This window comes from Pelophylax lessonae (assembly GCF_965119305.1).
Source record: "Pelophylax lessonae genome assembly, chromosome: 5".
NCBI classification, from domain to species: Eukaryota; Metazoa; Chordata; class Amphibia; order Anura; family Ranidae; genus Pelophylax; species Pelophylax lessonae.
In genome coordinates this window covers 35,775,780-35,801,022 of record NC_138772.1, presented here as the reverse complement: position 1 = coordinate 35,801,022, position 25,243 = coordinate 35,775,780, and the positions used below count along the sequence as shown (strand labels likewise).

General features: G+C 43.2%; 1 protein-coding gene across 1 annotated transcript; it reads right to left on the bottom strand.

The window, feature by feature from the left end:
* Positions 1-2,760: 2,760 nt before the first annotated feature.
* On the bottom strand, positions 2,761-19,969 carry SOSTDC1 (sclerostin domain containing 1). Its single transcript, XM_082259839.1, has 2 exons — positions 19,741-19,969; positions 2,761-3,553 (listed from the first exon to the last, which is right to left on the bottom strand). The coding sequence occupies exons 1-2, from the start codon at positions 19,940-19,942 to the stop codon at positions 3,126-3,128; spliced, it is 630 nt and encodes a 209-aa protein (XP_082115965.1). The 5' UTR covers positions 19,943-19,969; the 3' UTR covers positions 2,761-3,125.
* Positions 19,970-25,243: the final 5,274 nt, after the last annotated feature.

Below are 25,243 nucleotides of genomic sequence, written 5' to 3'. Positions count from 1 at the left end.
CGCCTTCATTTTCCAGGCTGCCGCAAGAGACGGTGCATAATAATTCTGAAAATAAATATCTTTAATTATATTTTTTATTTATAACTACTCAACATTTTATACTGGGGAAAAAAAAAATGAACTGAAACCTCTTTTAAAGGGAATGTTTATGAAGGGAAAAGTATGGGGACAATGCAACTCTTCTATAAAAGTGCTTTGTTACATTAATTATTTTTGCCCCTCCTTAAAGTCGTTGGCTTCAAAAATGGTTGCTGTTTTTACTGAATGAAGGGTCCCTTCCTCTTATAGTTCCAGAGGCAGGATACCTGTGTGAGAATCCTTGAATGGAAGCTGCCATTTTCAGACTTCAGGACAAATAACACTCGCTGTCAGTGGCGGCTGGTGCTCCATGGGCCGGGAGGGGCAGCAGACTGACCACACCCCCCCCCCCCAGCCCACACCAGCTCACACACCATACCACCCCCCACCGTTGCCGGCTCACTCACCCTGGACTGACGTGGAGGGCAGGCAGCGGCGGCAGCTTCCCCCAGCAGCGGCGGCGGTGGCTTCCCCTACGTCTCCCAATAGCCTCTCCTTTCGGCCAATCAGGAAACGGGTCTCAGGACCCTCTTTTTGATTGGCTGGGAGGAGAATCAGTGTGATAATAGGGAATTTTCATTCGCTATTGTCATACAACTGGGTGGGCTTAGGGCGCAGTGCTCTGCGCCCCAAGCCCACCCTTTTTTAAAGCCTATTAGAGCCTCTGGCTCTAATCACGTGCTTCAAAAAAAAAAAACCCATTGGAATCCATGCGTCCGGCGCCCTGCATGTAGTTTAGGAGGCCGGACACATGGATAGGGGGCGACGCCCTTGCGCCCCCAATGGACGGGCCGCCACTGCTTGCTGTAAAGTCTAGTCTTAACAATTCGGCACTGTTTGTTCATTTTGCTTAATAAATGCTGTGAAGCTTTTTTTCACACTTAATATCCAATCATGAGCAAAAAAAAAAAACAGGGTTGATTTTCGCACATGATTGGCTGATTGACATGAACACAGCTTTGCCTTATCTACTAAGCTAAGTGAACACAAAGTCCAATGAATAGTGGAGCAGAGAAGATGGGAATGACAGAGATGACACCTTTAAAAATAAGTCAGCAAGGGCAACAGCCGCTTCTAGCCTGAAAGGTCTCCCTTAACAAATAATCAGAGTCAATATAGGAATATCAATCTATATATAATATATACATACAGGGCTTTTTTTCAGGGGGAACGTGGAGGAACGCAGTTCCGGCACCTCCAACACTGAATGTATGTAAGTGCAAGGGGTGCTGGAGGGTCTATTGATGATGGCCGCTGGGGGAACTATTGTCACTAGCGGGGATCTATTTTTGCATGAGGGTCTATTGTTGCTGGTGGAGGATCTATTGTTGCTGGGAGGGATCTTATATTTCTGGTGAGTCAGTTGTTGCTAGGAGGGATTTACTGTTGAGAGAGAGGTCTATTGTTGCTGGCTGCTGGAGAATCTAATGTTGCTGCTGGAGGTCTATTGTCACTGGTGTGGATCTATGGTTGCTAAGGTGTTTTTTTGTTGTGGGGGGGCATTGTTGTGTGGGTGATCTCTTGTTTCTGGGGGGGGGGGGGTCTATTGTTGTTGGTTGCAGGGGATCTATTTTGCTGCTTTTCTTATTATAATAAACAAGTTCCAAACAAATTACATAGCACCACAGAATTATACTTGGTTCTGTGTTTTCTAAAAGGGACAGCACTGGGAGGTGGGTAGGGGGTGGGACCAGTGGACGTGCATGGGGGTGGGTAGGGGGCGGAGACAAGGGGTGACTCAGAAGGGGGGAGTTCCTGCACCCACTCTCTGAGAAAAAAAGCCCTGTATATATATATATATATATATATATATATATATATATATATATACACTGTTACCTTCTTTAGACACCAATAGCTGCTCTCTGGCTTCTTTGGATTACTGCACATCATTGCACTTTGCATCGTATCAAATTAAATTAAATTAAGCCCCAAATCTAACTATGATCAATGCCCTTATTAAAAAGAAAAAAGAAATAAGTGAACTGCCAACTTGCTTAAAGAAAATGCTAGTTCCCTGGCTGTCATGTTGATCCTTCTTCATGACTTAGGCAGCTACCACTTTCAGAATGGGGTGTACAATGGCATTGTATGTTTTTGCTTCGAAACAGGATTCCTTTATAAGCCAGAGTACAATTTACAAAATGCAGGTACCCTCACCAGCCAATCAGCAGTCATCTTCCGTTTTTCTGACTGTTCTGACCAAATGAAAGTTTTTGCCATTCAAGGTAAGGTGACAAGTTCACCTGACATATCATGCCCACCACCCACAGGTCCTCTCTAACACTCCATTCACCTGTAATGACCACAAAAATACCCAGTATTTCCAGGTATGGGGGGGGGGGGATGTGACCTTTCCACTTTCTTCCCTGTGCTTGGGGGCAGTCACCAGCCCTAAACATGTAGGGGATGGGAAAAGGTCCATTAGACTTAGGGCTCCAACAGGCAAACGGAGTGGTGGGGAACATGGAAGAGATAGGTTGACCTGTCAAGTGACGCTGTCACTTTGCCCAAAATATAATTGGTTACTATAGGATTGATTTACTAAAACTGGCATGTGCAAAATCTGGTATAGATCTTCATAGGAACCAATCGGCTTCCTCCATATTTTTTTGTCAAAGCTTGCTTGAAAAAGCTGAAGTTAGAAGTTGATTGGTTACCATGCACAGCTGCATAAGATTCTGCACTCTCCAGTTCTAGTAAATCAGCCCCAATCGATCATTGCACTTAGAACATCTCCCTTATGTTGCATTGATAAATAAGACCATTTGACTTCTTAAAATCTGGTTGAACCGCGTTTGACACAGTTATCAGCTTTAGACATAAAGCTTTGGCAGTTTTTGTTCCCAATTTCCCAAGTATTCTTAAAAATAAAATCCCAGTCCTTCAAAAAAAGATTAGAGTATATAAAAATCTGTATATCAGTAACGTAGCTTTAACGGTCAGAGAGTGACCCGAGAGTTCCATTGGAGAAAAATATCCAATTCAGTCTAGTGGGACAGAGCCCCCTGGGTTTACAATGAAGTCCAGTCTATGGTGGCCCAAGTCTAGCTTGAGATGAGCCTGCTGATTTTGCTCAGTCTTTTTTTGTCCCGGCTGTGGTGGCCGTGATGGTGGGGGTGGATGGGTTTGGTGTTGCCTTCGTAGTTGTGGCTGGACTCGTTGTGCTGTCTGGTGTATCTCTTGCACTTGCAGGAAGTAACCACCGTTACTTTGTAGGTTCTGCTGGTGCCATCGGCGCACTGCAGCTGTATACGCTGGGTCCGTGTTTTGTCGTTGACGCAACGCCATTCCTGGGAGCTCCTGCGACTCCAGTATTTAAGACCATAGCCCCCTCCGATCCAGTTGGGTAAAATGGGAAGAGGAAGGCACTCTCCAGCACAAACCAGTTCCTTTATTGGCCTCAAACTAGTGCACTGACCATCCGAAATGTACTTCGTGGACCTCAGTTCTCGGCACCCAACTTGATGATGATCTACAACAAGATAAAATAAATTAATATTATTAAATACTTATATGTATATTTTGCTATCAATAATAGGCATATTGACAAATGTATTTGTTTCACACCATTGGACAATAGTCACTAAATTTTCATATTTCAGTTTTTGGTAAATGCCAGAGAGTTAAACTTCTGTTTCTAGGGGACTTCCAAAATCCCAGGTGGACAGGAACAGAGTCAGGATTTATAGTAAGACACTCTTGCTGTATCCAAGACATATGGCTCACCCAACCCATCATGCTCCATTGATAACTAAGATATCACTTTCCTGGCGCCAACATGGAAGCATACATATGGTAATATGCTGCCATGGATTGGTGCCAGGAAAGGAAAATTACGGTAAGTAACTCTTGAAGGGATAATTTCACCTAAACACTTCTCAATGCAACATCTTTAATCAGTACTGTCTCACTGATCTTGGGCTCATAAAAATATCTAATTTGAAGTAAATTCTTCAAACAGTTGCTACTGTACATTCAAGAAAAGGCCAAGTGTGCCTACTCTGTGGCTAAACCTGTACTCTTCTTACCCAAATTTTCCAGTGTATGGAAGGTTCTAAGAAGGAATTTTATAGAAGTCAGATTTTCCTATTTCCATTTCGTGTTTATGGCTAGCTTAGGCTCCAGTGCTAAGAGTCACAGGCTGTACTACTTATTGCTATTACAACCATAAACAATTTAAGTAGGATGTGGCCTTCAAAAGCCCACCACCTAAATTGGTCATTAGCCTTCTTTTCGGGAGAGAAGATTGATTACTGAGGCTTTCTAGCGCAGTCATTCTCAACAAAAGTTCAGTGGAACCCTAGTGGTCCTCCAGAGATTGGTTCCTTGCACTGTGGAAAATTTACCCCTCATCTGATGGTGCTTGAGCTGTGGCTGATTTACCTCCCATCTGATGGGGGCAGCATAGTTCAAACCTGATGGTGACAGCAATGTATGGAAGTTTCTTAGAAGGAATTTTTAGTAGTCGTATTTTCCTATTTCCATTTCATGTTAATGGTTAGCTTAGGCTCCAATGTCAAGAGTCACCTAAATGGATCATTGGCCTTCTTTTTGGGAGAGGAGCTTGATTACTGAGGCTTTCTAGAGCAGCAGAGTTTTGTGGAACCCTAATGTTTCTCTAGAGGTTGGTTGAGGTTCCTTGAACTGTGACTGATTTACCTCCCTTCTGATGGTGCCGGCATAGCTGGCCTCTCATGAAATGGTACGTGCATAGCCAACAGCGTGACACCAATGATCTTTTTATCTGTGGTAGTGGTTCCCTTGGCATGAAAAGGTTGAGAAAGGCTGTTCCAGAGTAATGCCAGCTCAAGAAATAATAGGTGTAGGACCTAAGTTTAGTTGACCTTGTCACACCTTTTACCAAGCAATGTATTTTGCAATAGGTCGAATTCTCATTGAAATATATGTAAATCCAAAAATTGTTATTTTGGATAAAGTGTGGAAGAGTCCAAACCTGATTTTTTTTTTGTTCTTTGTCCCTGCTGGGAAGATTCTCCTTCTCTATTTCTCCTGTGGCCATCATTACCAGAACTGAAAGTCACCCAAATAGGAAAGTCTCCCAATGAGAACACATTCCCATTCCCAATTCCCAATCCCAATGAAAATAGTTTCAATGACAATTGTCTACCTGTGACTATAAAAAAAAGAAGCCAGGCCATTTTATGTGCTCACCCAGCGTCACGGTTAGGTCGGGACAGCTTCAATTAACTCCAAGTTTAGTCTGATCTTGGAAGTGATGACTTTAATTATGTTTACAGGCAACCTGAGAACCCTCACTAGATGACAAAACAAAAGAGGAACAGGCCGAGACGGAATTCCACAAGACCTTTATATAGTAATGAAAGTGATGACTGTTTCCTGCTCCAGCGGAAAGAGACGACCGGCTGATGACAATCGGTCACGCCAAAACATCTCATCGCCACGTCCTGGAATCTTCTCTCTGATCTTGTGAGAGCACACTTTTTGTCTGGTTTCCACCTCACCTTCACAAATTTGTCATCCTCCTCAGGCTAGAAGATGCTGGGAAACTTTTCTTTTTTTTTTTTCTTGGGCCACAATTATATGTGATAAGGCCCCATTTTTCTCTCATGGCCATCTCGAAATGAGTTCCCCAAATAATAAAGAATACCAATGGCTTCAATAGCACTGCAGGTTCTCAAGCTCTATAAACATTCATTGTTTTCCCAAGTATGCTCCTGCTGCCTGCCTAAGTGCCTGTTCACATTCCAACTTCGGGGGCGACCTGTGAAGTCGCGTGCAGCCCGACTTCGGCGCGACTTGCATGGACTTCATAACATGAATGTCTATGCAAGTCACCTCCAGTTCGCCCCGAAGTAGTACAGGACCCTTTTTCTAAGTCGGAGCGACTTGTGTCGCTCCTATTAGAACGGCTCCTGTACTACACTATGGGAGCGACGGTGCGCGACTTGTCAGGCTGACCAAGTCGCCTTACAAGTCGTACCAGTGTGAATGGAGACTAAATGATCTATGTTTGTTCTAAGCATTGTTAAATTCACTTATGCCTCGTTTCCACTGAGCGGATTGGTTCAGGACGGTTCGGTACGGTACGCTATTTTGAGTGTTTCCAATATGAAAGTGGCCCATACAACCAAACCAAACCGCACCATTCCTGGTCCTCCTTCAGATGTAGGGCCATAGGAAATGGTAAGGTACGGTTAGGGCAGAACTACTGGCGTCACACGATACATTCCACTGATTGGCAGTCAGGAAAACGTCAATGCTCACGTCAAACGAAAGCTCAGTCCAGATAATAGTCCAGACTTGCAGTGGAAACACTCAACTGAATTGGCCCGGACCATTATAACCAGGGCTTTTTTTCAGCGGGAACGCGGGGGAACGCAGTTCCGGCACCTCCAGCACTGAATTATTATCACTCTATTAATTGAGGTCTATTGTTGCTGGTGGGGGATCTATTGTTGCGTAAGGTGGGTCTTATGTTGCTGTGGGGTCCGTTTTTGCTAGGAGGAATCTACTGTTAAGATAGGGGTCTATTGTTGCTGGCTGCTGGGGGTCTATTGATGCTCGCCGTGAGGATATTTGCTGGGGGTCTATTGTTACTGGGGGGTGGGAGTATATTGTTGCAAGCAGTCCATTGTTGCTGGGGGGATCTATGGTTGTTGGGGGTTTATTGTTGCTTGCTGCCGGGGATCTATTTTACTGCTTTTCTTGTTATCATTGACAAATTCCATACAAATTACCTAGCCCCACAACTGTTTGTATTCTCTAAAAGGAGAGGTATTGAAAGGTGGGTAGGGGTTGGAACCAAGGGGCGGTGTTCGGAGGTGGATAGTGGGTGGAGACAAGGGGTGACTCTGAAAGAGGGGGTTCCTGCACCTATTCTCTGAGAATAAAAAACCCCTGATTATAACCCTTACAAACTGTAGCGACCCGAACCGTTCCGCTCAGTGGAAACGAGGCATAAGTGCTTACCTACTGCCTCTGCTGGAAGCCTGTTACAAGCATTCACTACTCCTTCAGTTGAATAAAACTTTTTGAGGTTCATTTTGAACTTTCCTCCTATTAGTTTGAGGCCATGTCTCCACAGGTCTGGATACTAGTTGTCCATAATAGGTTATGTCTTCCACAATCAAGGCATTTTTGTGTCCATTTCAAAGCACATTTTAAAGCAGCACTCAAGCAGTCCTTGCCACTATTCTGAATGAGCCCTGATCTGCCTCTTGCCGTCATGACCACTGCGCTATTTAAACCTACCGGGACATTTCATCGGTAATCCTGTACTCACAGGGACTGATTTACTACATTTTTTTATAAATACACCCCCTCTTACATAACTACTAAAAATGTATATAGTTATTATGGGTAATTATGTGTGGGTTGAAGCAAATATTTTTTATATATTATTTTTCATGCTCCAAGTCTGTGGCCGGGGGTGTGTCCCTTGCCTACATACTTAATGCTAAAGGTGTCCCTCTTTGCCATCTCGGAAAGTTGGGGGTTATGCAATAAGATGAAGTCAGTTTATCAACTGAAAGAATGATCTTTCGCAAACCAGTTGTATATAAATTCACTTTGTGTGCCTTTGCAAACCCATATATTACCATTTAAAAGTGGCGGTGACATCATCGCTGTGCTGTACATATCCAATGCAGAAAGCAGAGCTGTGGTAGGGCCCAGGAGCTACACCTACTACAGGCTGCCTGCAGAAAACTACAGGAAGGGGCGGAGACAAGACCAGTCCCCCCGCACAAGGTGAGAGAGCAGCAGCGAGCGGTCTTTGTTACAGGAAGCTCCTGCACAGAGGCAGAGATCAGAGATGCAGGTGGACCCAAGCAGGCTCCACCTACTACAGGCTGCCTGCAGAGAACTACAGAAGTGGGCGGAGACGAGACCAGTCCCCCTGCATAAGGTGAGAGAGCAGCAGTGAGCAGTCTTTGTTACAGGAAGCTTCTGCATAGAGACAGATATCGGATCTGAGGGAGGGGACCCAGCAGGCTCCACCCATTACAGGCTGCCAGTAGTAAACTACAAGAGGGGGCGGAGACAAGACCAGTCTCCCTGCACAAGGAGAGAGAGCAGCAGTGAGCGGTCCTTATTACAGGAAGCTCCTGCACAGAGGCAGAGATTAGAGCTGCCAGAGGGACCCAGCAAACTCCCCCCACTAGTGGCTGCCTGCAGAAAACTACAGGAGGGGGCGGAGACAAGACCAGTCCCCCTGCACAAGGAGAGAGAGCAGCAGTGAGCGGTCTTTATTAACAGGAAGCTCCTGCACAAAGTTCAGAGATGGAGGTGGGGCCCAGCAGGCTCCACCCACTACAGGCTGGCTGTAGAAAACTAGAGGAGGGGGCGGTGACAAGACCAGTTCCCCTGCACAAGGAGAGAGAGCAGCAGTGAGCGGTCTTTATTTCAGGAAGCTCCTGCATAGAGACAGAGATCAGAGCTGTGGGAGGGACCCAGCAGGCTCCACCCACTACAGGCTGCCTGCAGAAAACTACAGGAGGGGGCGGAGACAAGACCAGTTCCCCTGCACATGGAGAGAGAGCAGCAGTGAGCGGTCTTTATTTCAAGAAGCTCCTGCATAGAGACAGAGATCAGAGCTGTGGGAGGGACCCAGCAGGCTCCACCCATTACAGGCTGCCAGTAGTAAACTAAAAGAGAGGCGGAGACAAGACCCATCCTCCTGCACAAGGAGAGAGAGCAGCAGTGAGCGGTCTTTATTACGGGAAGAAAGTCTCGCACTGGATTACTGCACAGATCTGGAGGAAATAAACAAAGCACACGGAGATTGAAGGAAGAATACACATGATGAATGGATTTGGACAATATTTGCCTATTCTGGAGTTCAGCTTTAACAATCGCAACATGTTGGCTGCACCTTGAAATTTCACAACTGTCAGAGAGCCGAGCAGTGAACTGCCCCGGGGCTGCAGCCAGCCTGCCAAGCGTGACCCAGAACTCCCCCCTCCCGTCAGACACATCACCTTGGAGATCCGGTGAGGGGAGGGTGGTGATGCTTTCATTAATAATGGGGACGTGTTTGCTTGCGCCGGGGGCCCTGGAGACGCGCTCCACCAGGAAGTGAAAACAAACGCTGGAACAGAAACAAAGTATTTCATGTCTGGATGATACTTTGCATTTCTCAAGAGCCAAAAACAGGTGAGAGCGAAGGAGATCCGGTGATCACAGGTGGGAGAGGTGTCATGGCGGCTCGGAATGGGCAGATTCCCCAACGTGGAGACAGGAATACGTCACATGACGTCGGCAACGTATGGCAACATATGTGGCATTAATAAAAAGTTTTACTAAATTAAACACCCCCTATTGACTTCAATGCAAAATCACCCCCCAATTGACTTCAATGCCAAATCCCGTCCCGTTGACTTCAATACAAAAGTGTGTTCAATTGACTTCAATGCAAAAACGCCTCCTATTGACTTCACTGCAAAATCACCCCCAATTGACTTCAATGCCAAATCCCATTCCGTTGACATCAATACAAAAGTGTGTTTGATTGACATCAATGCAAGAAAAAAAAAAAACAATTGACTTCAATGCCAAATCCTGTCCCGTTGACTTGAATACAAAAGCGTGTTTGAGCAACTTCAATGCAAAAACGCCTCCCGTTGACTTCAATGCAAAAGTTCCCCCTTTTTTACTTCAATGCAAAATCATGTCCTGCTGACTTCAATGCAAAATCGCGTCCTATTGACTTCAATGCAAAAACACCCCTTATTGACTTAAATGAAAAAACGCGTCCTGTTGACTTCAATACAAAATTGCACCCCATTGACTTCCATGCAAAAATGCCTCCTTTTGACTTCAATGCAATAATGCCCCCTATTGACGTCAATGCAAAATCACATTCCGCTGACTTCAATGCAAAATCTCATCCCCCAGCACCACGCGTGCGACTGACATAGGACAACCCAGTGGGGGCGGTAGTGCGCTGCCTGTGGCGCGCGTGCGCCCCCCCCTTCCCCAGCACTACGCGCGCGACCGTCATAGGGCTACGTCGTTTCGCACAATCGAGCCAGCCTGTCCTGTAAAACTGCGGCGGGTGGTCGGTAAATGTTTAAGGGAGAATTATACAAAAAAAATATTAGTTAGACCCAAAGGCTGATTTCTTTTTTTTTTTTTTTTTTTAGCACTACTATTTCTTTATACTAAATCCAGCAATTTAGAATTTGGATGAAAGGTTTAGCACTGGGAAACACTTGGGACAAATGAGGAGGAAAGAGGGACAGAGGGACATTGTCCAGAATCCGGGACAGTCCCTCGAAATCAGGGACGGTTGGGGGCTATGCAATGTGCACGAGGGATTATGGTCAAAGCCATGGATTTACTTTAGTCTAAGAAGTAGATGGTGGTCCTGGGTGATGCCTGAACAGAAATGGCGCCATCCTTCTGGAGAGAGAAGCGGATGAAGGCATTGTCAGGGGGAGTAGTGTGATCTCTGTGAGAGGTAATAAATACCTGGAAGTGTTACACTGACACATTACATGCACTTTTATTACAATGGCCATCGGGCCTTTTCACACGGGGCGGGTGCGGTCTCTCTGGGTGTTCAGCTAATCTTTCTATTGTGCGTTGTTGTATAGACAGGACGTGGCGGTGTCACCGGGAGATCAGGAAATGCGTTCTTCTTCTATCATTTTTAGTGAAGCCATTCAGCTGTGCGGGGATGTAACATTAGACGGGAAGAATTGGGGAAGTGGAGGGGGGGGGGGGGTGTACGGTTACCTGTCATACACGGAGTATATCAGTGACAGGAGGACAAGGCAATTGTCAGTTCGGGGCTGGAGGTTCCGCAGCGTGAGATTGAGGCTCTATTCACATATAGGGTCTGCCTGCGATTCCGAACCATTGCAAGTCGCGGGATGCCCGAGTGATTCCCGTGACTTGCAATGGCAACCCATTCACATATAGGCGTTTCGGATCGTGGGCAGAATTGCTGCGATTGTGCCCGCGATTCCGAACCATTGACAGTCGCGGGATGCCCGAGTGATTCCCGTGACTTGCAATGGCACCCCAAATGCAGCGCGATTTTGCCGCGATTGTCGCCCAACAAATCGTGGTAAAATTGCGCAAACAGAATCGCGGGATGCCTGACGCCCAAAAGAATTTCTTGTACTTCTTTTGGGCATCAGGCGTCCTGTGATTTGGGGAAGTGGCGCCAAAAATAAGTACAAGAACTTTTTTTGGGCGTCAGGCATCCCGCAGTTCTGTTTGCGTGATTTTACCGCTATTAGTCGGGCGAAAATCACGGCAAAATCGCAATGCATTTGGGGTGCCATTGCAAGACACGGGAATTGCTCGGGCGCCCTGCGACTTGCCATGGTTCGGAATTGCGGGCAGAATCGTGGCAATTCTGCCCACAATCCGAAATGCCTATATGTGAATGGAGCCTGATGGCCAAAAAATCAGATACTTTGTATCCGTCAGATTATTTCCTATCAGGCTCCATTCACATATAGGCGTTTCGGATCGCGGGCAGAATTGTCGCGATTCTGCCCGCGATTCCGAACCATGACCAGTCGCGGGATGCCAGAGCAATTCCTGTGACTTGCAATGGCACCCCAAACGGGGTGCGATTTTGCCGCGATTTTCGCCCGATGAATCGCGGTAAAATTGCGCAAACAGAATCGCAGGACGCCTGACGCCCAAAAGAAGTTCTTGTACTTCTTTTGGGCATCAGGCGTCCTGCAATTTTAGGAAGTGCCGCCAAAAAGAAGTACAAGAACTTTTTTTGAGCGTCGGGCATCCTGTATGCGTGATTTTACCGCTATTCGTCGGGTGACAATCGCAGCAAAATCGCAACGCGTTTGGGGTGCCATCGCAAGTCACGGGAATCGCTCAGGCGTCCCGCGACTTGCAATGGTTCGGAATCGCGGCCAAAATCGTTGTAATTCTGCCCGCGACCTGAAACGCCTATATGTGAATGGAGCCTGATAGGAAACTATCTGACCGATACAAAGTATTTGATTACTTGGCCAATTGTATGCAAATTATATTTACTTATCGTTCCTTCACCCCTTCACCTTCCGCCCCAATCACATGAGCGTTTCATGCATTTTTTCGCATGTGTACAAGATGCGCAAAAAAAACAATGTCGCACTTGTAGTGCCATTCAACGGCACCCCAAACATAGCAAGCAGACACGCATTTTTCTGCATGAAAAACGTTTGATTAACGCAAAGTTAAAATGCGCAAAGCTCAACGCCCAAAAAGCAACGTGAGCCACTTTGGCGCGTTTGTTGCGCATGGGGCAGCCCACTGAAATGAATGGACTGCCCTTTGTGGGGAGTACTAAAAAGCACACAAAATCTGTTGTGCGACTTTGGAGAGTAACTTTGTTGCAACTTTGACGCAACATTGGATGGGTGTGACTTATCCCTCTGCAAACCTGGACCCACTGTTGCATGTAAAACATTCCGCTATGACTTTCATGCGACTTTTGAAGGTTAGCATTGAAGTCTATGGCCCTCAAGTTGCATGAGGCTCTATTCACACTTGCAGGACTTCAAGGTAGCTCAACTTTGGAGTGCAACTTTAACACAGTATTGATGCAACTTTGGATGGGTATGGCTTAAGCCCCTTTCACACTTATGCGACTTGCCATGCGACTTGGGACTGCAAAGTCGCATGGCAAGTCGTACCCAATGATTTCCAATAAGTACCGTTCAAATCCGTGCAACTTCAAGTCGCAGCGTCTTCAAAGCACTACTTTGGTCCAACTTGAGGTCCATAAACCTCAAGATTAAACAGACATTGCTTCAAGTTGCGTGACTTTCAGGTCGCACAAGTGTGAAAGGGGCCTTATACCACTCCAAAGTTGTGCGACTTTGAAGAGTAACTTTGATGCAACTTTGACACAACATTGGATGGGTGTGACTTGTTGTCCCTCTGCAAAGTCAGACCCACTGTTGCATGTTTTCAAATACAGCTGACCATACACACACACAATGCACAGAAAGATCCCAATTTATTAAGTTTTATTGACTCTACTCCTCTCTTTAGACTTTTGGCACCAGCAGTCACATCTTACTTCTAGACAACCAGCTCATTCACTAAAGACATGCACACCCTACCAACTATTCCCATTCTCCAGGTTCTTAGGCCCTGTCCCTGGAAATGACCCTGAATTCCAAAACTGACCAATTTTTCTATCAATCTCTGTGTTTTTGGAAATTGTACCATCTATGGACACTCTGAAATTTGTTGATGAGCCAAATGTTATCAAGATTTGTTTAGTAAAAAATGTCATATTTTTAAAACATAATGTCCTGAAGGTCTACCAAGGCACAATATTGATAAATACACGGTCTTGGTGAGCAAAACATTCCTGGGAATTCTAACAAAGTGTCGTGTTTTTGTAAAAATTTTGTTTATAAATAGAAAGGCTCGGTGATGAAACATCTCTGGGATTTCAACTGAAGTATCGTGTTTTTGAAACATTGTGTCCTAAACGTCTACCAAGAGTGAGGGAGAGTCCAGAGACTGGCATTACCAATGGTAAAAGGTTTGAGGGATTAAACCCTGGAATAGTGAAAGGTCTGAAGGATAAAACCCTGCAATGGTGAAAGGTCTGAAGGATGAAACCCTGGAATGGTAAAAGGTCTGAAAGATAAAATTCTGGAATGGTGAAAGGTCTGAAGGATAAAACCCTGGAATAGTGAAAGGTATAAAGGATATAAACCCTGGAATGGTGAAAGATCCGAAGGATATAAACCCTGAAATGGTGAAAGGTCTGAAGGATATAAACCCTGAAATGGTGAAAGGTCTGAAGGATAAAACCCTAGAATGGTGAAAAGTCTAAAGGATATAAACCCTGGAATGGTGAAAGGTCTGAAGGATAAAACCCTGGAATGGTGAAAGGTCTGAAGGATAAAACCCTGGAATAGTGAAAGGTATAAAGGATATAAACCCTGAAATGGTGAAAGGTCTGAAGGATATAAACCTTGGAATGGTGAAAGATCTGAGGGATAAAACCCTGGAATAGTGAAAGGTATAAAGGATATAAACCCTGAAATGGTGAAAGGTCTGAAGGATATAAACCTTGGAATGGTGAAAGATCTGAAGGATAAAACCCTGGAATAGTGAAAGGTATAAAGGATATAAACCCTGAAATGGTGAAAGGTCTGAAGGATATAAACCTTGGAATGGTGAAAGATCTGAGGGATAAAACCCTGGAATGGTGAACGGTCTGAAGGATAAAACCCTGGAATGGTGAAAGGTCTGAAGGATAAAACCCTGGAATGGTGAAAGGTCTGAAGAATATAAACCCTGGAATGGTGAAAGGTCTGAAGGATATAAACCCTGGAATGGTGAAAGGTCTGAAGAATATAAACCCTGGAATGGTGAAAGGTCTGAAGGATATAAACCCTGGAATGGTGAAAGACCTGAGGGATAAAATCCTGGAATGGTGAAAGACCTGAGGGATAAAATCCTGGAATGGTGAAAGGTCTGAAGGATATAAAACCCTGGAATGGTGAAAGGTCTGAGGGATAAAATCCTGGAATAATGAAAGGTATAAAGGATATAAAACCCTGGAATGGTGAAAGGTCTGAAGGATATAAACCCTGAAATGGTGAAAGGTCTGAAGGATATAAACCCTGAAATGGTGAAAGGTCTGAAGGATATAAACCCTGAAATGGTGAAAGGTCTCAAGGATAAAACCCTGGAATGGTGAAAGGTCTGAAGGATATACAGTAAACCCTGAAATGGTGTAAGTTCTGAAGGATAAAACCCTAAAATGGTGAAAGGTCTGAAGGATATAAACCCTGAAGGATATAAACCCTGGAATGGTGTAAGGTCTAAGGCATATAAACCTGGCATGGTGAAACGTCTGAGGGATTAAACCCTGGAATGCTGAATAGTCTGAGGCATAAAACCATAGAATGGTGAAAGGTCTGAGAGATACAACAAATCAGCAGAAACTGGAGGAGCTCAATATGTCCAGAATCAAGGAAAGATAGAAAATTGCATACTTTGAGGGTGTGAATAGGGTTCAGAAAGGCATTATTTTTTAATATAAAACTAAGACCAAGATCAGAGAAGCATGACCTCAGACTAGTAGGAGGAGAGTTCAAGAGTAAAGTTAAAAAGTTTGATTTATAAAAGGAGTAGCTGATGCTTAGAACAGACTTCAAGCAGAGGTAGTTAACCAGTAAATGTAAACATTTTTCAGATAAGCATAGGTCTATACTGAAATATAGTGACTTGAATGTCTACCAAGGCATAATGTAGATAAATGCGAGGCTTGGAGACAAAACATCCCTGGGAACTCCACTAAAGTGTCACATTTTTAAAATATAGTGTTCTGAAATTCTACAAAGAGTCCAGAGATCATCACCAAAAATGATAAAAAGTCTGAGGGATTATGTATAAGTAGAGACTGGAGGAACTTGTCCAGCCTCAGGAATAGAGGGGAAAAGGGGGATATGACTGAAACCTTTTAATACATTGAAGGTGTGACTAGGGTTCAGGGAGGCAGTATTTTTAATATGAAGTGAAAATCAAGAACACAGGGACATGACTTCAAGCTAGTAGTAGGAAAGTTCGAAACTAACCTTAGAAAGTATTATTTTACTAAAAGAGTAGTTGCTGCTTGGAACGGTCTTCCAGCAGAGGTAGTGAGTCAACAATGAATTCAAACATTGCTAGAAAAACCTACATTTATACTGAAATATATTGTTCTGAATGTCTACCAAGGCAATTAGTTGCTAAATACACAAGTTTGGTGGCAAAAAGTCCCTAGGAATTTGACTAAAATGTAATATTTTAGGAATAGTGTTCTGAAGGTCTACCAAGAGTGCAGAAATCGGCACCGAAAATGATCTGAGATTAAACATATCAGGAGAAACTGGAGGAACTTAATATGTACAGCTTTGTGGAAAGGAGAGATAGACTGAAACCTTATAATACATTGAGGGTATGGATAAGGTTCAGGAGGACAGAATTTTCAGTACGAAGCGAAGGTCTACCAAGGGTCCAGATATGGGCACCAAAAACGATGAAAGGTCTTGGAGATAAAACATATCAGAAGAAGATGGAAGAACCTTTATGTTCAGCTTCAAGTAAAGAAGAGAAAGACTGAAAGATTTTTATACATTGAGGGCGTGGATAAGGTTCAGGAGGACAGAATTTTCAATATAAATCTAAGGTCTACCAACTACCAAGAGTCCAGAGTTTGGCACTAAGAATGGCGAAAGGTCTAAGAGATAAAACATATCAGAAGAAACTGGATGAACGAAGTATGTTCAACTTCAAGTAAAGAAGAGAAAGACTGAAGCCTTGTTATACATTGAGGGTATAGATAAAGTTCTGGAGGACAGAATTTTCACTATGAAGCTAAGATCTACCAAGAGTCCAGAGATCAGACCAAAAATGGTTAAAGTTCTAAGAGATAAAACATATCAGGAGAAATTAGTAGTGTTTGGTAAGTTCAGCTTCAAGGAAAGAAGAGAAAGACTGAAAGCTTTTTATACATTGAGGGTGTGGATATGATTCAGGAGGAGAGAATTTTCAGTATAAATCTAAGGTCTACCAACTACCAAGTGTCCGGAGATCGGCACCAAGAATGGTGAAAGGTCTGAGAGATAAAACATATCAGAAGAAACTGGATGAACGTAGTATGATCAACTTCAAGTTAGAAGAGAAAGACTGAAACCTTTTTATACATTGAGGGTATAGATAAAGGGTGTGGATAAGGTTCAGGAGGACAGGACTTTCAATATGAAGCCAAGATCAAGAACACGAAGACATGATCGAGAACATGGATGTGAGCAGGAGAAACGTTCATAAGGAAAGTTTGAAAGTATTATTGTACTGAAGAAGTAGTCAATACTTGGAACAGACTTCCAGCAGAGGCAGTGGGTCCATCAAACGGAAGAGAATTTAAACATGCTTGAGATAAAGATAGGTCTATGTTCAAACAAATAGCTTAAAAAAGTTGAAAATAAACAAATAAATAATCCAAATTTGTTAAATTTGAACAATATATAAAAAGAATATATAAAAATGTAAAAAAAAAAAATGTATTATATAAAAATATATAAAAAGAAGACTTGATGAACCACTTGATCTTTTTCTATCATCACTTTTTTTTTTTAAATTCTACTTTATAAAAATAAAACTTGTAAATTTAATTATTTTAATTATCTCATGTAATTTATATTATTTTATTGTCGCTTTTATTAATAGTGTTTTATTTTAGGACTTCTTTGTTCACACCATATATTGAAGCACCTATTAATGCATTTAGGGTAGCTGCTGATAAAAATCTGTGTGACTTAAATTTTATTTATTCATGTTGTTTTCACTTTCATGTTTAGGTGTCTTTACACATCATTAGACAGCAGTTTTCCCCTTGAATTTTTCCTGTGTGTATATAAATTACACATCATTGTCACTTTCTGGGTGATTTACTAAAACTGAAGAGTGAAAAATCTGCTGCAGCTCTGCATAGAAACCAATCAGCTTCTAGATTTGAACCCCTGTTCACATGGGAGTGATTTATCATGCGATTTGACAGGTCAAGTCGCATCCTATTGCCGGCAATGGCAGCGTTTAAATTGATGAGACGCCTACTTTGTGGTGCTGCATCGATTTGTACATGTACTACTTTGGGCAATTTCGGGTGCGACTTCAATAAACATGCACAAATGTCTTCAAAGTCGCACCCGAAGTTTCACTGAGATGCGACTTTGAAACTATTTCAAAGCTGCACTAAATGTGAACGGGGGCTTATTGGTAAAGCTTAAAAAAGAAGATGAAGTTACAATCTGATTGGCTACCTTCACAGCCGCACCGGATTTTGCGCCCTCCAGTTTTAGTAAATCAACCCCATTTAATTGAATTTATTTTCCTTGTTGTTGATTGGGTGTAGCTTTACCTGTTTTTTTTTTTTTTTTTATAGGGATAGAAATACACCAGCTCGGTGGCAACATGCCCCTGGAAATTCAATTAAAAAAATTGTACAGATATTTTTCGGATATACTAGATCAGCCTTCCTCAACACAGAGGAACCAAGGGTCTCAGGGAACCCCTGCTAAAAATGACTATATCTACAACTCATGATACATTAGTGTGATGGTCAGTGGGATGAATGCTCCTTACACTTGTGGACATTGGGAACATTTACCTTCTTCCACAAAGCTAAAAGGAACAATGGTGTCAGGGAGAACTTATCTGAGAGGCAGAAACTGCCCATTACTCAAGGAACCCCTAGCAACCTCTGGAGGAACCCTGGTTGAGGAACCCTGCATTAGTGTGTGAGATGAATGTTCCTTACACTTGTGGACATTGGGAACATTTACCTTCTTCCAGATAGCTAAAAAGATCAATGGTGTCAGTGGGAACTTATCTGAGAGGCAGAAATTGCGATTGCTCAAGGAACCCCTTGCAACCTCTCGGGGAACCCCTAGCAACCTCTTGAGGAACCCCTAGCAACCTCTTGAGGAACCCCGGTTGAGAAACCCTGCATTAGTGTGTAGGATGAATGCTCCTTACAGTTGTGGACATTGGGAACATTTACCTTCTTCCAGATAGCTAAAAAGATCAATGGTGTCAGTGGGAACTTATCTGAGAGGCAGAAAGTGCTCATTGCTCAAGGAACCCCTAGCAACCTCTTGAGGAACCCCTACCAACCTCAGGAGGAACCCTAGTTGAGAAACCCTGCATTATTGTGTGGGATGAATGATCCTTACACTTGTGGACATTGGAAAGAATTACCTTCTTCCAGATAGCTAAAAAGATCAATGGTGTCAGTGGGAACTTATCTGAGAGGCAGAAATTGCCCATTGCTCAAGAAACCCCTAGCAACCTCTGGAGGAACCCCTAGCAAGCCCCGGAGGAACCCTCGTTGAGAAACCCTGCATTAGTGTGTGGAATGAACGCTCCTTACACTTGTGGACATTGGGAACATTTACCTTCTTACAGATAGCTAAAAAGATCAATGGTTTCAGGGGAACTTATCTGAGAAGCAGAAACTGCCCATTGCTCAAAGAACCCCTAGCAACCTCTGGAGGAACTCTGGTTGAAAATCCCTGTATTAGTGTGTGGGATGAATGATCCTTACACTTGTGGACATTGGGAACATTTACCTTCTTCCAGATAGCTAAACATATCAATAGGTGTCAGTGGGAACTTATCTGAGAGGCAGAAACTGCCCATTGCTCAAGGAACCCCTAGCAACCTCTTGAGGAACCCTGGTTGAGAAACCCTTTTTTATAGTGTGGGATGAATGCTCCTTACATTTGTGGACATTGGGAACATTTACCTTCTTCTAGATAGCTAAAAAGATCAATGGTGTCAATGGGAACTTATCTGAGAGGCAGAAATTGTTCATTGCTCAAGGAACCCCTAGCAACCTCAGGAGGAACCCTGGTTGAGAAACCCTGCATTAGTGTGTGGGATGAATGCTCCTTACACTTATGGACATTGGAAGGAATTACCTTCTTACAGAAAGCTAAAAAGATCAATGGTGTCAGGAGAACTTATCTGAGAGGCAGAAACTGCCCATTGCTCAAGGAACCCCCAGCAACCTCTTGAGGAACCCCGGTTGAGAAACACTGAACTATATGAATGGCCATCGAAAAGCGAATAGTGTTTTTTGCCAGTCGGTGGCATCGCATAGCCCCCAAAAACAGCGATACGGCATATAAATAAAGGGATACTCACTCGTTCTGTCCGCGGGCGAGTTGAGTGGGTGTCTGCCCCCGTTGCGGGCTTGGTTGATGGAGCTGCTGTTGGCGGCGGTCAGCAGATGTTTATCCACATGGGAGTAGAGGATCTCCGTGCCGTCGTTCTTGAAGGACAAGCAGCTTTTAAAGAGGATGCAGGAGAGGTAGAAGAGGCAGCGTTGGAGGGGAGAGATGAACATGGTTGGATCTGAATTGTTTCTTCGCCTTCCTGTCTTTGGGATTGTGAACTTGCCTGGAGATGCCTGGGCTTTATATAGTCAGAGGGGGGGCTTGGCACTCATTCAGGTGTCAACTTCAGCGAGGGGAAGTGATGGTGGGAGGGCCATCGGCAGGCTTGCTGAGATTTGCTCGCAGCCAAAGTGCACAGCGATGCTGTTTCTTACAATGCAGGGGTGCAAGTTACACAGAGCAAAAAAAAATAATTAAAAAATAGGCGGCGTGACCCTGGGAGGTCTGACATGACAATGGCAGGAAGAAAAGAGATGGCTTCAGCCTCCGGTTCAATGACTTGCTTTGTTTAGGCTGCGCTAGCCAGCTCCTGCCAGTGCGATTATCAGCGACGTCCTTGAGCTATCGGGAGAGGCTGCCTGGGATGCAGCACAATCAGTACAAAGCTGCAGCAGATCCCCATACTTATATGAGTACATGAGGACTGTATTCATAACAGCAGACACTTAAAGGGCCAGTCCACCCAAAAGTGATATTTTAGTTACAGGTGAAGCCTTGTGGGCTGAATCAGTCTCTGGCTTCTGAGTCCCAGTTCACATTAGTGCGATGACAGACATCGCATGTGATTCGGAGCGCACTGCTCTGCAAATCACATGCAATATCTGTGCGATGCAAATTCAGCCATACAGATTATATGGCTGATGTTGCATCGCATTCAGACAGAACACGCACAGGACCCTTTTATGGGTCCACACCACAATCAGATCGCATGAGTGTTCACACCTATGCGATCCGATTCCTGTCTGAACTGACAGTTTGCACTGCGATATGCAAACTGATCTGGGGGTGTCGTTAACTTTGTATTGACACTCCCAGCGATTTGCATATGGCAGTGGGAACTGCCTGCTAGTCGAATGCGATGCAGGGAACCCGCAGTGGATTCGCAGGGTTCCTGCATCGAATATATATGGGAATCGGCAATGATGCTCAAACAAAGAGATTTCCTTGTGATAATTCTCAAGTCTTAGTGCCAGTTCATGTTGGTGCGATGCGGGAACCCTGCAAATCCACTGCGGGTTCCCGCATCGCACCCGACTGGCGGGCAGTTAACACTACCGTATGCGAACTGCTGGGGGCGTCAATACATAGTTAATGACACCCCCCAGATCTGTTCACATATCGAAGTGCGAACTGTCAGTTCAGACATGAATCGGATCGCTTAGGTTTGAACACTCATGCAATCCGATTCTGGTGCGGACCCAAAAAAAGGGTCCTATGTGACTTTGATCTGAATGCAATGCGAATTCAGCCATACAATCTGTATACAATCTGTATGGCTGAATTCACATCGCACAGGCATCACATGTGATTTGCATAGCAGTGCGGTGTGAATCACATGCGACGTCTGACATCGCTATAGTGTGAACCGGCACGTAAAGCCGGTATTAACCCCTTCAGCTCCGCAAGGTTTTACCCCCATTCCTGACCAGGCTATATTTTGCGATTCGCCACTGCATTGCTTTAACTGACAATTGCGCTGTTGTGCGACGCTGTACCTAAATAAAATCAATGTCCTCCTATTTAGGATCACAGGTCCCTGTGTTGATAACACAAGTCCATCCCCCCCACAGTTATAAAGCACCCCTTAGGCTCACACTTAACCCTTTGATCACCTCTGGGTTAACTCCTTCCCTGCCAGTGTCATTATTACAGTAACGGTGCATAGTTTTAGCACTGATTACTGTAGTAATGTCACTGGTCCCCCCCCCAAATGTGTCAAAAATGTCAGTTAGGGGTCCGATCTGTCCGCCGCAATGTTGCAGTCCTGCTAAAAATCGCAGATCGCCACCATTACTAGTAAAAAAAATAAAATAAATAAAAATGACATGAAATCTTTCCCCTAGTCTGTAGATGCAATAACTTTTGCGCAAACAAATTAAAAATACACATCTTGGGATTTTCTTTTTTTTTACTAAAAAATATGCAGCAGAAAACAAATTGGCCTAAAATGATGAAAAAATTCGATTTTTTTATTTTTTTTTTAATTGGGAATGTTATATAGCAGAAAGTAAAAAATATTGTTTTTTTTTCCAGAATTATCGCTCTTTTTTTGTTTATAACGCAAAAAATAAAAACCGCAGAGGTGATCAAATACCACCAAAAGAAAGCTCTATTTGTGGGAGAAAAAGGACATTGATTTTATTTGGGTACAGCATCGCAGGACCGCGCAGTTGTCAGTTAAAATAACGCAGTGCTGAATCGCAAAAAATGGCCTGGTCATTAAGGGGGAAAATTCCGGTTCTTAAGTGGTTAACCCTTTCGCTGCCAGAGCTGTTTTTGCCTTTTTTGCACACACGTTTAAAATATTATTTTAGGCCTGAAGATTACACAAAACCCGCAAACATTCAATATTTTCTGAAGGCAGACACCCTAGAGAATAAAATACTGGTCGTTCCAATTTTTTTTATGCCATACATTATTACTGCAAAGGTCTAGGGAACTCAAAATTTCTGTAAAAAACACACTAAAGTGAATCTTAAGGCAAAAAAACGCAATAAACTACCCATATTTTTGATAAAATATAAAAGACGAGGTTGCGCTGAGTAAATAGACACCCAACATGTCTAACTTTAAATTTGCGTGCGCCTGTGAAATGGCGACAAACTTCTGTACCCTATATTTTCTATAGGCGACACTTCAAAAGCCCCCTATAGGTGTCAGTTTAGTGTTACAGAGGAGGTCTCATGCTAGAATTATTGCTCTCCTTTTGGCGTGCGCGGCAATATGTAACATGTGTATCGCAATCGACGTTTCACGCGTAGGCGCCCCCGACACATGCGTTTACATTCATATGTGCGTATATGTGGGGGTGGGGGGCCCTCAAAATTTTGTGTGTGGGGGGGGAATTTTATGTGCTAGGGTGACTCTTTATTAACATGTTTATCACAATTGACGTTTTCATGCATAGGTGCCCCCCAACGCATGCGTTTACATTCATGTGTGTATATGTGCGTATATGTGGGGGGGGGGCCTCAAAATGTTGTGGGGGGGGTGATTTTATGTGCTAGGGTGACTTTTTATCAACATGTGTGTCACAAGCGATGTTTTCACGTGTAGGCGCCCCCGACGCATGCGTTTACATTCATATGTGCGTATATGTGGGGGTGGGCCTCAAAATTTTGTGGGGGGGGGATTTTATGTTCTAGGGTGACTCTTTATTAACATGTGTATCACCATCGACGTTTTCACGCATAGGCGCCCCCGACGCATGCGTTTAGGTCCCTTTCACATTTGTGCGACTTGAAAGTCGTGCGATTTTACCGCGATTTTGCCGCCGTGATTTTACCGTGATTTTGATGCAATTTTGACTGGGCTTGAAGCAATGCCTATGTCTTTGGACCCCAAAACGCATTAAAATCGGGCCAAAGTAGTGCAGGGACTACTTTAAAGTTGCTGCAACTTTAAGTTGCGCATATATGAATGGGTATTATTGAAAAACATGCCATGCATTAACATTCATATTTGCGTATATGTGGGGGTGGGGGAGGACCTCAAAATTTTGTGGGGGGGGGGGGATTTTATGTTCTAGGGTGACTCTTTATTAACATGTGTATCACAATTGACGTTTTCACGCGTAGGTGCCCCCGACGCATGCGTTTTCATTTGTATGTGCGTATATGTGGGGTAGGACCTCAACATTTTGTGGGGGGGGGGGGGGATTTTATGTTCTAGGGTGACTCTTTATTAACATGTGTATCACAATTGACGTTTTCACGCGTAGGTGCCCCCGACGCATGCGTTTTCATTTGTATGTGCGTATATGTGGGGGAGGACCTCAACATTTTGTGGGGGGGGGGGGGATTTTATGTTCTAGGGTGACTCTTTATTAACATGTGTATCACAATTGACGTTTTCACGCGTAGGCGCCCCCGACGCATGCGTTTTCATTTGTATGTGCGTATATATGGGGGGGGCTTCAAAATTTTGTGGGGGGGGGGGGGTCGGGATTTTATTTGCTAGGGTGGCTCTTGATTTCTTTGCGAAAAAAAAAAATGTACTTTACTTCACGGAGGAGGGGGGGTCAAAATTGTCAGTTAGTGTCTGATTGTCCACTGCAATGTCACAGTCCTGCTATAAGTCGCTGATTGCCGCTATTACTAATACAAAAAAATGAATTCATTAAAATTCCATAAATATATATAAATATATATTGCGCAAACCAATCAATAAACGCTTATTGGAATCCGCAAGGCTGCAATAGAATACGTCTGCTTGTGGGTTTAACCACTTCCGGACCGCCTGCTGCATATATACCGCATCAGGGCGGGCGGCTGTGCAAAATCCCGTACTTTGTCCGCCACAATGTCGCAGTCCCGCTAAAAGTCGCTGATCGCCGCCATTACTAGTAAAAACAAACAAAAAAAAAAAATTACATAAAATCTTTCCCCTACTTTGTAAAAATACACTTATTGCGATTTTTTTTTACCAAAAAATATGTAGCAGAATACAAATTGGCCAAAATTGATAAAGAAATTTGTTTTTTTTTACAATTTTTTTTTATTGGGAATGTTTTATAGCAGAAAGTAAAAAATATTGTTTTTTTTTTTTTTTTTCAAATTGTCGCTCTTTTTTTGTTTATAGCACAAAAAATAATAATTGCACAGGTGATCAATATGCACTTATTGAGATTTTTTTTTTTTTTTACCAAAAATATGTAGCAGTATACAAATTGGCCAAAATTTATGAAGAAATTTGGTTTTTTTACACTTTTTTTTTCCATGAATGTTATATAAGAGAATGTGAAAAATATTGCTCAAACCAATCAAAATACACTTATTGGAATTTTTTTTTTTTTTACCAAAATATGTAGCAAAATACAAATTGCTCTAAAATGTTGAAAAAAATTTTTTTTTTAATTTTTTTTATTTGGATATGATTTATAGCAGAAAGTAAAAATATTGTTTTTTGTTTTTTTTTTCAAAATTGTCGCTCTTTTTTTGTTTATAGCGCAAAAAATAATAATTGCACAGGTAATCAATATACACATATTGGTATTTTTTTTACAAAAAATATGTAGCAGAATACAAATTGGCCAAAATTTACTAAGACATTTTTTTTTTACACTTTTGGGGGGGGGGGGGGGGTTATATCACAGAATGTGAAAAATAGTGCGCAAATCAATCAAAATAAACGTATTAGGATTTTTTTTACCAAAAAATATGTAGCAGAATACAAATTGGCCTAAAATGATGAAAAAAATTTGATGTTTGAATTTTTTGGGGAATGTCATATAGCAGAATGAAAAAAAATAT

What these genes read in the sequence shown, in the direction of transcription:
- SOSTDC1 (XM_082259839.1), bottom strand. Translation starts at nt 19,942, where the DNA reads ATGTTCATCTCTCCCCTCCAACGCTGCCTCTTCTACCTCTCCTGCATC. An exon ending in CTCGCCCGCGGACAGAACGA is followed by an intron (nt 3,554 to 19,740) that starts GTGAGTATCCCT and finishes ATCTTGTTGTAG; the next exon opens with ATCATCATCAAGTTGGGTGC.